Here is a 14,463-nt window from a genome sequence, read left to right as displayed (position 1 = left end):
CTTTAGGTAAACTTTTAACTTCTGTATTACTACAAATAAAGGCTCCAGCTACTCTCAAGTATGTCAAGCAACATAGAAAACCGCATTGGGGAAAAATAACCTTCTGCCTCCATGTTCTCATCTTCATCACGACCCTCTGACATCAATGCTACATGAAGAGATAAGTTACAGAAGTGAAGATTTTCAACAGCTCCAGCTCCTGAGCAGCTCCCACCCTGAACACTGCACCTAGCACTGCTGAGGAAGTGCAAGGGATCGAAGTGAAAGAAGTGGAAAAGAACCCTAGAGTAAGCAAGTCAGTCAACAAAAGTCCTTCCCGTGTGCCTTTATGGCTCTTCCTTAACAAACAGTTTCTTGGCTGCTTTTACAATGTCATGATCCCTTTTATGTTTTTCCTGTGGACTGACACTCAGGGGGTGAGCCTGGGGACAAGTGGGACAATCACCCAGTTTGCATATTCTGTGACTACTCTGTCATTTCCATTACATCTACTTCATCCAATCATCCAGTTTCTCACTCTGCACTAAACTCTTCCCCATCACACACAAAATGCACCAAACTACCCTTCTCACAGCCTGTTTTCACACTCCTCCCACCAACAGCTGCTTTCCCTCCTTGATTCTGGGTGTATTTTGGGGGTAAGAGAATTTCTGCTCAAGAGGACAGGAGTACAAACTAACATATTTCATACCCAAGTCACCAGTAACAGTTAAGAGATGGGGCACAATGACCAGCAATGAGCCCTTGTAGCCAAGAGGGCCAACAGCATCCTAGGATGCCTTAAGAAGAGAGTGTCCAGCAGGTCCAGGGAGGTGGTTCTCCTCTTCTCTGCCCTGGTGAGACCACACCTGCAATCCTGTGTCCAGTTTGGGGCTCCCCAGTTTAAGAGAGACAGGGATCTGCTGCAGAGAGTCCAACAGAGAGCTATAAGGATGATTGTGGAATTTGAGTATCTCTCCTATGAAGACAGATTGAGAGGCCTAGGGCTGTTTAGTTTGGAGAAGAGAAGGCTGAGAAGGGATCTGATCAATGTCTATAAATCTCTGAGGGGTGGAGTCAAGATGGTGCCAATCTCTTTTTGGTGGTGCCCAGTGGTAGGACAAGGAACAATGGGTAGAGGCTAGAACACAGGAGGTTCCACCTCAACATGAGGAGACACTTCTTTGCAGTGAGGGTGACAGAACACTGGAACAGGCTGCCCAGAGAGGTTGTGAAGTCTCCTTTTCTGGAGGGATTCCAAACCTGCCTGGACATGGTGATCCTAGGCAAGCTGCTGTGGGTGCCCCTGCTTTAGCAGCAGGGTTAGACCCCAGAGATCCCTTCCTACCCCAACCATGCTGAGATTCTGTGAATGCAGAGCACAGGGCAGCATAGAGCAAACTGCCCAGTTCCTTCTGCAGTGCCAGGATGAGAGCAGGGACAGTGACAGTGCAGGAGGTGGATGGGTTTCCTAAGCCATGGGCAGGTTTTGCTGCCCAGTTACAAAACCTTGGCAAAGCTGGGCTGGCACAACAGTCTTGGGATATCCTCCCAGAAACAATCCCTCTCACCTTTACAAAATGCTTCCTCCTTAGCTAACCATGATGCCCGCTAGGCCAGAGACCTTTGCTCATAGATATTTTATCCCACTGCAGCATCCCCTAGGAACTTTTATCTTCCAACAATAGCCTCTGTTCTTTCTTTGATCAACCTCAAAAACCCCTCAAGTATTATCTTGTAAAATCACTCAGACAATTCCTACACCTTCCAAGCATCCTGGTGACCAGCAAGTTAGAGGGTGTGCCAAGAGCATCCAACTGAACAAGTGTTGTCAGCTTCATCCAGTACACATCTGCAACGTGTGGCTGGCTCATTACCAGGGTCTAACCCAAAACACAGCCTGCAAATCCAGAGCACTTACAGTAACTGACTGTGCTAGCAAGGAGATGATCAAGACTCTTAAAGGTTATGATCAAGTTATTTAATGAAAGTGAAGACTCCAGGATTTTATGAATATTCACTAAAAAAGCCTAACACACTGGAGGAAACAGTTGTTCAATAATTGGGCAGAGTGGTTAATGGTTTGAAGGGAACTGGTTTCACTGGCACCCACTCCAGCCTGCCTGCTGCCAAACATCCATTCCCTTAGAGGTCTGACTGCAGCCCACCCCAGAGAACTGGGCTCCTCTTCTGAGCATCACTCCCATCTATACACACTGAAAGTTGTTCTAAGTCACTTTTTCCTTTTGACTGCATTCAAAGCAAAGTAGCTGACCTATTTTTAGGTTTGAAGTCACAGACACCACCCAAGATTTCACTATGGCAGAGGACTCGGTGCCTTTTCAAGCACAAGGAGAGATGCTTTCAACATCAGCTGTGACCAACAACTGGAAAGGGAGCTTGAGAGTAAAGCTCACAGAGAATTACCACACTTGGAACAAATGGAGCTTAAATACACCAATCAAAATGCATTAATAACAGTTTACTAGCAGGTGCAACCTATGTGCAGATCACACACAGATAGCCATCTTCTCTTTATCAGATGGCAGGCAGCTCATCAAGTGCTCCTCCTCCTCTCAAGGTAAAAAGCAAAGCACAATTTGTACCTTCTGTACTTTAGAGGCAAGACAGAGCAGCAGAAGATCAACTGGCCTTTTGTCAGCCCTGTTGACAGCACTATGCCATTCTTCACCCAAAAGAGCGTGGTGGTTCTCTAGAATGCAGGATGTCCTTCAACTTTCAAAACTGTGCTGTCCTGAATTAGGCCACAAAGGAGATGCTAGCTCTAGGTTCAGCTTCCTACAGTCTTGACAGCCCCTAACTGGGCCCACCTGCATCTTCCTGGGTTCCAGATCTGGTACCCAGGGCAGCAAGTTCAGGAGAGGATGGCAGGAGTAGGATGGCAGTGGTGCAGGCACAGGTAAGGGAGCTGAGGAGGGCTGGGAACAAGCACAGGATGGAAACCCCCTGCCCAACAGATGTATGGAGGGAGCTGGCTCTCACACCACTACAGATGAAAGACAGATACTCCTGGCTGCCTTGTTCATGTTTACTAATTAAGAAATAGTTCAGTGATGCTATCAAGAGGCAGTGAGATGCAGAATTTAATTAAAATTGCAAAAGAAAAAGAAGAATCCCCTGGGCCAACTCCCCAACTGCCACATTTCAAGACAGCAAGTTCCTGAAGCTTTGAGGATGAAACAAACAAAAATCTGCACTTTCCTACAGGACCAGGCATTTTTTCTGGCATCACAAAGCTGAAAGCAAGAAAATTTTGAAGAATTCCAGAGCTAGAGCTCACAAATCACAAATTCAGATACTCTGTGCTCTAAACAGATGCTCAGAAGAGTCTATACCTTCAAGCAATCACCACCTTAGCCTACCCTTAACCAGAGGCAGCAGGCTCAGGGTGGGGGTGTAACTCTCAAATCTCTCCTCTGTGCTGCCATCACCTGAGCACACATTCTTCACACACGACCTTTGGGTGGGGATGGAGCACAGGGAGAAAAAGAGGAACATGAAACAGACCTAACATTTCTTTCTGCTTTATAAGGAATTTAACTTTCAAGTCAACATTGTGATCCACAAAAGAGAAGGAACATGGCATTCCTCAGCCACCTGGTGAACGTCTCTGATGGTACTGTGTTTTAATTAAGTGAGGTCCTTTGATCAGTTTCAGCATTGAAGGACAGGTGGATAGATTTTTCAGAAGCCCTGTCTTCTTCCTAAGCCATCTTATACTAGAGTACTACCAGAGGTGTTGAAGTTCTTCTGTAACTACTTTTCTGCAAAAGCTGGCTGGCTTTCAGCCTTCTTGTTAATCCCCAGGTGCTGACAACACAACACCTACAGCTTAGATCCTGGGGAAGAGTGTTGTGAAGTGCCCAAATGAATGTCATGAATTGACCCATTGGATTAACCGACAATAGGTCATATTGAGCACAGCCCTGCAGAAAAGGATATGGAGGTGTTGGTGGACAAGAAATTGGACATGAGCCAGCAATGGGCACTTGCAGCCCAGCAGGCCAATGGCATCCTAGGCTGCATCAAAAATAATGTGGACAGCAGGTCAAGAGAAATGATTCTGCCACTCTGCTCTGCTGAGACCTTACTTGGAATGCTGTGTCCAGCTCTGGGGCCCTCAACACAGGAATGGCATGGACCTGATGGAGCAGGTCCAGAGGAGGGTCACAGAAATGATCAGAGGGCTGCAACATCTCTGCTACAAGGACAGGCTGAGGGAGCTGAGGTTGCTCAGCCTGGAAAAGAGAAGGCTCTGAGGAGACCTAAGAGCAGCCTTCCAGTACCTGAAGGGGGCTACAAGAAGGCTGCAGAGGGAATGTTTACAAAGGCCTGCAGTGATAGGACAGGGGGCAATGGTTTGAAATTAGAGAAGGGCAGAGTTAGATTGGATGTTAGGAACAAGTTCTTTATCACAAGGGAGGGGGAAGACTGGAACAGGTTGCCCAGGGAGGTAAGTTGAGCTCCCATTCAGGGAGCTATTCAAGGTCAGGCTCCACAAGGCTCTGAGCAACCTGATCTAGTGGAGGATGTCCCTGCTGACTTCAGGGAGGTTGGATTAGATGACCTTTGGAGGTCCCTTCCAACCCAAACCATTCTACGATTCCATGATCAAGTGAAAAAAGCAGAGCAGTGCAGGAGGAAAAGTTTCACCATGAACTTAGCAATGGGAAACCAGCAAGTTTCTGAGGTCCTGGCAATGCTTTCCTCCTAGGAGCCTGTTGTCAGTGGCATGTCGAGGGTTCCATCTGTTCCAGCACTCCATGACATGCCTGGGAAAGGCTTCTCCACCCCCTCCTCTGGGGAGCACGCCAGGAGCCAATAACTATAAATACCCAGAATTGAGCTCTGCTGAACTCTTCCTTCTTTCTGTTTCACTCTTCCTTGGAGGAACAGTCACAAATAATAGTAAACTGGCAAAAAAAAAAAAAAAATCAGCCAGTATCTGATAGTTGAAGGAATTTCGACCTACCAAGTCACTTGTCACCCAAAATTCAGGCTCCACTTCTACAAGATGAATGCAAAGAAACCAGATCAGGCAAAGCAACATCCCTCAGCTGCATCAACTGTGTGGTCAACAAACACCATCAAGTAGCACACTGCTTTATTGGCTGCCATTTTGCCAGCTGTCACTAAAACAGCTCTGCAAGTGCATTTAAAGCATTTTTTCCCTTGTTTGTCTTTCTTGGGTAAACTGTGTGATGCAACACAAAATTACAGAATTGTCAGGTCTGTAAGGGACCCCAAGGATCATCTCATTCCAACCCCCCTGCCATGGGCAGGGACACCCTCCACAACATCTACATGACTTAAGTTTAACCTGTATATGTGGCACAGCCCCTCAGGCTGCTGCAGACAGAATCAGAGGATTGTTAGGGTTGGACCCTACCACCACCTCCCTGGGCAACCTGTTCCAGTGTCTCACCACCTTCATGGGGGAGAACTTCTTCCTAACATCTAATCTAAATCTCCCCTCCTCCAGCTTGGATCCATTCCCCCCTGTCCTATCACTACCTGACACCCTGGAAAGTCCCTCCCCAGCTTTCTTGTAGCCCCCTTCAGATACTGGAAGGTCACAATAAGGTCTCCTCTGAGCCTTCTCTTCTCCAGACTGAACAATCCCAACTCTCTCAGCCTGTCCTCATAGGAGAGGAGCTCCAGCCCTCTGATCATCCTCGTGGCATTAATCTTCCATATTTTCCATGTTAATAATGCAGCATATTTGTAGATCAATGGCAGTAAGTATAAAAATTTTAGTATGTGACATTTGAGTGTTATTTTAGTCCTCCATATGCCACCAGATTCTCAGGAGTGCATGCAGCATACAAATCAGTGATCATACATAAATTAAGTGACTTCTATTTATCCATCACAGCAACTAAAATCTCTTATTTGACTGGAAGTTAAACACAAACACCCAAAGCAATCCTTCACCACTACCTTCACAGTACCACAATATATTAGAGGTTGGAAGGGACCTCTAGAGATCATTGAGTTAAACCCCTCTGCCAAAGCAGGATCATTTAGGGTAGTCCACACAGGAATCCATGCAGGTGGGTTTGGAAAGTCTCCAGAGAAGGAGGCTCCACAACCTCTCTGGGCAGCCTGTTCCAGTGCTCTGTCACCCTCACTGTAAAGAAGTTTCTCCTCACGTTGAGGTGAAATCTTCTATGTTCAAGCTTGAACCTGTTGTCTCTTGTCTTAGTGTGCACCACCCAAAGGAGCTTGGCCCCCTCCACTTGACACAGTCTTCTCTTCCCAAGACTAAACAACCCCAGGGATTTCAGTCTCAGGGGAGATGCTCAAGTCTCCTAAATCATCCTCATGATTCTCTTCTTGGATTTTCTCTAGCAGGTCTCTGTCTCCCTTGAACTGGGAAGCCCAAAACTGAACACAGTATTCAAGGTGTAGTCTCACAAGGGCAGAGGAGAGAGGAAGAAGAACCTCCCTAGCCCTGCTGGACACTTTTCTTGATGCACTCGAGGATCCCATTGGTTCTCTTGGCCACAAGGGCACACTGCTGCCCCATGGATCACTTGCTGTCCACTAGGACTCCAAGGTCTTTCTCCATGGAGCTGCTTTCCAGCAGGGCAGCCCCTAACCTGTCCTGGTGCCTGTAGTGGTACCTTCTTTGACATCACTTCAATAGACATATGTCTGTTACAGCTTTAATTGCTACAAACATTTTAAACTTGGAGTGGTGCTTGTGCTTCCCTCTTCATGGAGATGATTCTGGCTGCTTACAACAGGACTCCGTCCTCAGAAGTTATGCAAGCTGCCCTGACACAGCTACACATGTAAGTTGAATTCCTCAGAAGAATGGAAAAAGGCTGTGGTCTGTGGTTTCTCTGGGTTTCGAGTTTACCAAGAAGCATTACGAGTCATTTTCCAGTCCGCAGAGTTGTGCATACTCAAAAACAAACTCAAATCCTAAAGCTGTCCCTTCACCAGGCTGCAAGGCAGCCCCAGCTCAGGACCACGCTGTGCTGCTTCTGGTCCAAGCAGATGAGGGTCTTCCCTAAGAGCTTCTCATGAAGCTCCTTATTCCCCTTCCTAGGGGGGTTTGTGAGCAGGCTGTAAAGTCCCCCTGCTGCACGCTGAAGAAAGAGGCTTTCAAGGCCATGAATGCCACTGTCCTCAAACCTGCTGGGGACCAGCCACGAGCAGAACTGGCAGCCTTTGCCTTTCTTCTTTTTGTTTTAGATACAGCTTTCTTGGATCACAGAAGGAGGGGAGAAGCACAGAGAGGGAAGGTGGATGTGGCAAAACTACCAAGGGATGGGTTCAGCTCTACTGTAACTACACTTTCACTCGTCCTGACCCCACACTTGACCAGCCTCACAGGAGTGATAATGAATTAATTTCTCCCTGTTTTGAGCTTTGTGTACACAATATTCACCAGAGCAAAGCCAGATCACACCCAGTTACATCTCAGTGGTTCCCTGCACTAAGATACCAGCAGCTCAAGTCTTTTCCCCTCCTCTTCCTGTTTTCCACAAACTGCTCAGAAGCATTTCTGCAGTGTTCATCTTATTTCAGTGAACACGTGAACATATAAGGAGGCTCCTTGATAAAGATGCATAAATCAGCAATGTATTTTCTAATTGTATTTTCTTCATAGGAAGAACCTTTCATGAAGATGTGGTGTGGGTTTAAATCATAGAATGGCTTAGACTGGAAGGGAGCTTAGAGATCTTCTACTCTAACCTCCTCACCATGGGCAGGGACCACTCCTTTCTAAGGGATCTGGTAACATCTGTGTCCAAAATGAATTCAAGAATGCCCTCTGAATTCATGGTGACTTTAATTATTAGGAAAAAGCACACATGGCTCCTGTGGTAAGTCATAGATGGTGTTTACAGAAATGAGGAGAAGTAAATGCCCCACCTTCAAATTCGGTTTTGATCATAGAATGGCTTAGGTTGGAAGGCACCTTAGAGATCATCTACTCCAACCTCGTTGCCATGTCCAGGGACACCTCTCAACTAGACTCAGCTGCTCAAGGCATCATCCAACCTGCCTATGAACACCCCAGAGAGGAGGCATCCACAGCCTCCCTGGGCAGCCTATTCCAGAGTCTCACCACCCTCGTAATGAAGAGCTTCTTGAGGTCCAGTCTAAACCTACTCTCCCTAAGCTTAAAATCTTTCCCCCTTGTCCTGGTGCTAGACACCCTTATGAAAAGTCCCTCTCAAGCCTTCCTGTAGGATCTCTTCAGGTACTGGAAGGCACCACTATGGTCCCCCTGGAGTCTTCTCTTCTCCAAGCTGAACAACCCCAGATCCTGCAGGCTATCATCACAGCAGAAGTGTTCTAAGTCCTTTCATGGTATTTGTGGCCCTCCTTTGGACTCAGGTGATCAGAATCACCCAAGAAAGCCTGCACTGTTTGAGCATCAAGTACACAGAGCTGAAAACAATCATCATGGAAGAAGAAAAATAAACAGATGAATCTTTTATGAAGTTGACAAATAGTGAGCAATACAAGAGTGGTTTAATGAGTCTGGGATTTTTGCATTAATCTTGCCAGAAAAAGCAAAGTGCAGGATTTTACAACAAAGATTGCACCCGAAACCTGAGCAGAGAAATAATTACAGGATGTTTTCAGTTACTAAATAAGCAAAACATAAAATACTGCTAATAATTTCTTTTTTTCTGGATATAGTTTTACTTTAAAAGTTGAACAGTGGAATATTGCTGCTTTACTCATTTTTGAGAGATGTAAAACTGAATCTGGTAGCCTTTCAGTGCTCAAAGAGGCTGATCAGAAAAGCTGGGGACAGACTTTTAAGAGGGCCTGTTGTGATGGGACAAGGGGTGAGGGTTTGAACTCAGAGAGGGAGATTCAGACTGGAAAGTAGGAAAAAATGTTTGACCCTAGGGGTAGTGAGAGTCTGGCCCATGTTACCCAGAGAGGTGGAAGATGCCCCATCCCTGGAACCATTGCAAGTCAGGTTATTTGGGGCTGTGAGCAACCTGCTCTAGCCGCAGATGTCCCTGCTGACTGCAGGGGGTTGGACTAGATGAGCTTTAAAGGTTCCTCCCATGATTCTATGAACTTTGTCAAATTCTGGCAGATCCAACACCATTCTGGCAGCACTCACACCATTTCCAAGGGATGCCAGGGAATCACAAAATGATAGGGGCTAGAAGGGACCACTGGAGATCGAGTCCAACCACTCTGCCAGAGCAGGTTCACCTAGAACAGGCTTCAGAGGACACCTTGCATGTGCCACCAGCCCTCCTTTACTGTTCATTTACACATTTCTGCATGAATTCAGCCAGTTAAACAAGTCTCCACTACACCACCACAATCTCCAAGAGTGGATTTTGAGCTTTTAGAAACCCTACACCCAATGTTTACAACACATTTTATCACACAAGTTCCATTTCAGTACTTTCACATTGCCTAAACAAGAAGCTTAACAAGAAGGAGCAATGAAGACTGCTCCATTGCAAATCAGCAGCAGAAATTGTTAAGATTTCCAATCATAAATTAGACTTCCCAAGAGATTTTTGTTAAAAATATTACTCAACTATAATTCTTACTCAGGAGACTTCAAACCATTTCACACCAAACTGAAGTCATTCCTATAGAATGTCAAAATGGTTTGTTTAGGCAGAGTATTGTCAATGAGAACCACTCTGTTTGTATGCTGGATTTTTCTAATTGCTACTTAGAAACCCAGAAGGAGACATACTTTTAGGGTTGCTTTTGACTACACAGGTTGATCTTGACTTTTTAGGGTTGGTTTTGCCTCTACAGACTTATACAGACTTTAACTTCACAGAGCAAAAGAACTTGACATTATTAATTAAGCCAATAAGCAAATGTGCTTAGACCTCCAGGAGAAACCAAAGTTTTACCTTACCTGATAGAATTCCCGAAGCCAATTCTTCTGTAAATTTTCTGGCTGAAAAACAAAAAGACAAAAATTAGTTAAGGAGAACAGTACTGTATTTTTACAACAATATCCCCATACTCATTACTTTCCTCAGTGGATTCAAGAGGGGCTTCCCCCCCCATCCATAATTAAAGGAAATGTAAAAGCAGGAAGATGTTCCTCCAAAAACACCCAAGGATGGACCTCTTTTTGCATCTGCTGTGAAAATCCTCTCAGATTTTCACTAAGAAAGCACATTTTGTATACATATATACAACAGAGAGGATCATCACCAGACCTGGTACATGTCTCCAGATGTGCTGTTAGAAGCACACCTCCCTTGGCTGGACATCAAAACCTTCCCCAGGCATGCTGATGCCTGGCTCCTGCAACCTGAGCTTCATGTTGCACAGACTGACTAACAGATTGGCTCAGAGACAGGACCCTGCTCTTGTGGGATGCTTGACACACTGGAGTTCCTCTCAAGGACACACTGCAAGAAGCATTTCCAGACAGCAGTGTGCCCCTGTGGCCAAGAGGGCCAACAGCATCCTGGGGTGCATTAAGTGTGTCCAGCAGGTCTAGTGAGGTTCTCCTCCCTCTGTACTCTGCCCTGGTGAGACCACACCTGGAGTACTGTGTCCTGTTTTGGGCTCTCCAAATCAAGAGACAAGGATCTGCTGGGAAAAGTTCAATAGAGCCTACAAGGATGACTGGAGGACTTGAACATCTCTCCTGTGATGACCTAAACGACTGAGACACCTGGAGCTGTTTAGTATTTAGAAGAGAAGGCTGCAAGGGGATCTTACCAATGTCTGTAAATATCGGAGGGGTGGGTGTCAAGATGAAGGTGCCAAGCTCTTTTTAGTGGTGCTCAGTGATAGGACAAGGAAGAACAGGTACAACCTATAACACAGGAGGGGACACTTCTTTACAGTGAGGGGGTTTTTCTGTTACTTTCCCTCTTTGTGGGGAGAGTGGGGAGCTTCTGAGAGCAGGCCACACACTTCTCAGTTTGTACTGACTGCTTGTGGCATGGAGATTTGCCCAATGGGTGGCTATAAAGAGTTAAAAAAAACCAAAACAACAACACAGCCTTTTTTTTGGTCTATAGATGTCATTCAGTTCTGTAAGGCTATGAAATCTACATGTCCAATAAAGCTGTTTGAAAGCTGAGGGCAAAAAGCCCATGTTCGTCCCTTGCTATCTGTCACCACCTTTTTGTTGAGCACTCCTTGACAGTTCTTGAATTCCAGCACTACTGGTCACGAAGGTGATGTTTCTACTCCTGAGAACAACTATTTTTTCCAGCATGAACTTTCTCACTGCTTTCTATGAAGTTATTTCTATGCTCAGAGGGAGCCACCAAGGCAGAGGCACACGGCTGTCTGGAACAGTCGTCCCCTCATTCTGCACCCAAAGCCAACAGGGATGAATTCCGGCCCAAGCTCAGGGACATCCTAAATTAGCAAGCAGAACAAAACATCCACATCTCCCACCCATGCCCTTCCCCTTGCCCCAGCAGCAAAAGGCAAAGCCAGAGCAAGGAGGCTGCAGACTGGAACACCGAGGGCAGCCAGGCAGGCTATGACCAAGTCCCTCCAAAAGCGTGGGAACAAGCTTTGGAGTGATCTGTGCATGATGGAAACCAAAAGGCCAAATTCAAACCAGCAAGTAAACAAGATCTGGGGCATTGTGAAGGTTCTAATTAAAACTGTCTGGTAGGTATAACAAGGAGATAATCCAGCCCTTCCTCCGGCCACAGGCAGACCGCAGTAGTGCTGGCTGCTTGTTTCCAAAGCACCAAGTGTGGCCTCGCTCAGTAGGTAACAGACCCAAAGCTTGACCTTGGAAAACAAACCCCACACACTCTTCACATGATGTCCTGGAGACCTCTACAATTTGAAGAGGAATCCAAAATTAACAGAACTAACATGAGTGGGCACAGAGAAAGGCTCTCTGGCCTGCAGGTTAACTCCTTCTGGGATCCCACAAGCGCAGGAAAGTTTGAAGAAGTGCTGACTTCAGAAACAAACTGGCACAGGAGAAGCAGCACCAGAAGATGCCAGTCAAGTCCCTTGGCAGGTAATTTTGGGAGATGGTGCTAATGAGGTGGCTGGGGCTGCCAACAAGGACTCCTCTGGACAGGGACCGGGATTTTGGTGAGCTCCTGCTCGCAGTCACCCTGCTGGCTGTGGAGGACCTGACCACCCTGCTCCCCTTGGCCACAGAAGGACCCTGCCACACTCCTGACTGTCATGCCCTCCTCTGATGGTATGACCACATCTTTGCTTTCTGTTTTCACCACGCTGTGGTAAAATTCTGCAGTCTAGCCCTCTACCTCAAACCTCTGCCCAGCCACATTCACATAAAAGAAATAATCTTAAATCTTGAAGGACTGGAGATAACAATCAAGTGGAAAGATAATTTATCTTCCTCTTATTTTTCTGTCTAAAAATAGGTACATCATATTTCATGTCTTCCAGAATCTTTGGTCTTCTTCCCAGCTTTCTCTCCACACTCTGTCCTTCATTAAATTACCTCATTCTTTTGCTAAAGAACTGAAATTAATCTTTTCCTTGTCTTCTTCAATGCTCACTTCTTTCATACCCATTCACTGATAAAACCAATTGCTCTCCATTCATTAATCTGAACACCACTTCGCCAGCCTCCTTGTTTCTGGCTTGCACTCCCTCCAGTCCTGCACCACTTTTTAGGGTGCCAGGTAGTGATAGGCCTAGGGGGAATGGATCCAAGCTAGAGGAGTGGAGATTTAGACTAGATGTTAGGAAGAAGTTCTTCACCATAAAGGTGGTAAGACACTAGAACAGGTTGCCCAAAGAGCTGGTGGAAGCCCCATCTCTGGAAGTTTTATAAGGCTAGGCTAGATGTGGCTCTGGGCAACCTGATTTAGTGTGAGCTGCCTCTGCCCATGGCAGGGGGTTGGAACTGGATGATCCTTGATGTGCCTTCCAACCCTGACAATTCTATGATTGTGTTTGGTCTGTGCCCTTCTACCCTGCACACACAGCAGCCTTAGCTTATGCCCTCAGGGATCTACCAAACTGCAACAAGCTTGAGGACAGAACAAAGATGCAAGAAGGTTTGAGCATCCTTTCAGAAGGAGCCTCTCTCCTGAGCATCATGGACTTGTGTCTTGCTCCATCCCCTTGACCTCCTGGCTCAAGGCCCCAGATGTTGGGACACACACACCCATGAGCCCATTCAGCATGGCTTCCTCAGTTCTGTCCTGCTTTAAACACTGCCTGCAAGCTGAGTAGATGTGCACAGGCTGCCTCCTCAAACACCAACAGCTTGGGAAGCTCATGACTCCGGGTGTGCTGTTGTAGCTGAGCTCAGTAAACATCCCAGGGCCTTGGGGAACAGAGTTCTGGTTTCATCCTGCCATGCCATCCAACAGCACACACTGGAACTCAGAGCCACAAATAGCAACCTTGTCCCCAGAACAAGCACGGCTTCCTTCTGGACCGCAGCACCATGTGGCATCCACGTTCAAATAACAGGGCACAGAGACTGTGTGCCACCACTCCCTTCAATTCAATGCTGTTTTGACCTTTCCCTGGAATTCCAAATCCCACTAAACCCATCCCTTTTCATGCTGAGTTTCCATCTGAAGTCTATTTCTGTCCCACTGGTGACTGTAATGGTCAGGCTTACAAGAAGTAGAGCCTGCACACACAAGGATGCCACAAGAGCTGGTAACACCCTGCAAACAAGCAGCTTTTCAAGAGAACATACAAACAGTCTCTCTTCTCACCAGCATTTCCATTTCCTACACAATTACACCCAACAACCAAAGGAAAGCTCTAAGCCTGCTGCAAAAATATGTTCAGGCAGGGAGGAAGTCTTTACAAAATAGTAAAAACAGAAAAAAAAATATATTTAGACTGGGTAAGAAGCCTTTCATTCAAAAGGGGGGAGAATAAAAGGAAAGAACTAAATGAAAGCAAATTAAAAGCCTGGAAAATGTCTTTTTAGTTTCATTCAGAGGGAAATGGAAGAAAGCAGATGAATTATAGAAAGCAGGTTCTATTTTGTGACATTTATTTTTAGCAAAGAATAGGCTCATTTTTTTAAGCTAACAGAAAAAAAAATAGTAATTCTTGACTCCCTTTGTGAAAATTCACTGAGCTCCAAAACGTGCACAGAAGGGAACTGGCTGGTTGGGCTTTGCACATAGATTGGAACAAAAAGTGCAACCAGCCATGATTTCTAACTGCTTGACTTAAAAACCCCTTACAAGCTCTGTGTGGGGGCAGAGATCCCCTGAAACCAGGAGCTCCAGAGGTTCCCAGGTGCTGCACAGCAACACAGTGGCCCTACTCAGGTCACAAGTTCCAAGGATGCTGTCCCAGGTGGTACTCACAGCCTTTTTGATCTCTCCCTTCAACCTACGCTCCCTTCAGAGAAAAATATGAAATAGAGGTTATTTTCCCCTGCCTTGCTACATTTGATTTCCTGCTTATTCAATGAAACCAAAACCTTCTAACAATCTCTTTTTGACCAGAGTTACCAGGCTTACTCAAGAATTGGTTCCAGGTCCATCAACATGACCATTT

The 14,463-nt window shown here is 46.1% G+C and overlaps 1 protein-coding gene across 1 annotated transcript in view; it reads right to left on the bottom strand.

Annotated features, from left to right (window-relative positions):
- Window positions 1-14,463, bottom strand: part of INPP5A (inositol polyphosphate-5-phosphatase A) — a 247,976-nt gene that overhangs the window by 172,360 nt on the left and 61,153 nt on the right. The window contains exon 2 of the mRNA XM_054382194.1: window positions 9,872-9,913. Coding sequence (XP_054238169.1) covers window positions 9,872-9,913 — 42 coding nt within the window. The remainder of the gene's footprint in view (window positions 1-9,871; window positions 9,914-14,463) is intronic.

This window comes from Indicator indicator, chromosome 7 (assembly GCF_027791375.1).
Source record: "Indicator indicator isolate 239-I01 chromosome 7, UM_Iind_1.1, whole genome shotgun sequence".
In the NCBI taxonomy this organism is placed as follows: Eukaryota; Metazoa; Chordata; class Aves; order Piciformes; family Indicatoridae; genus Indicator; species Indicator indicator.
This window is presented reverse-complemented; position numbering and strand designations above follow the sequence as displayed.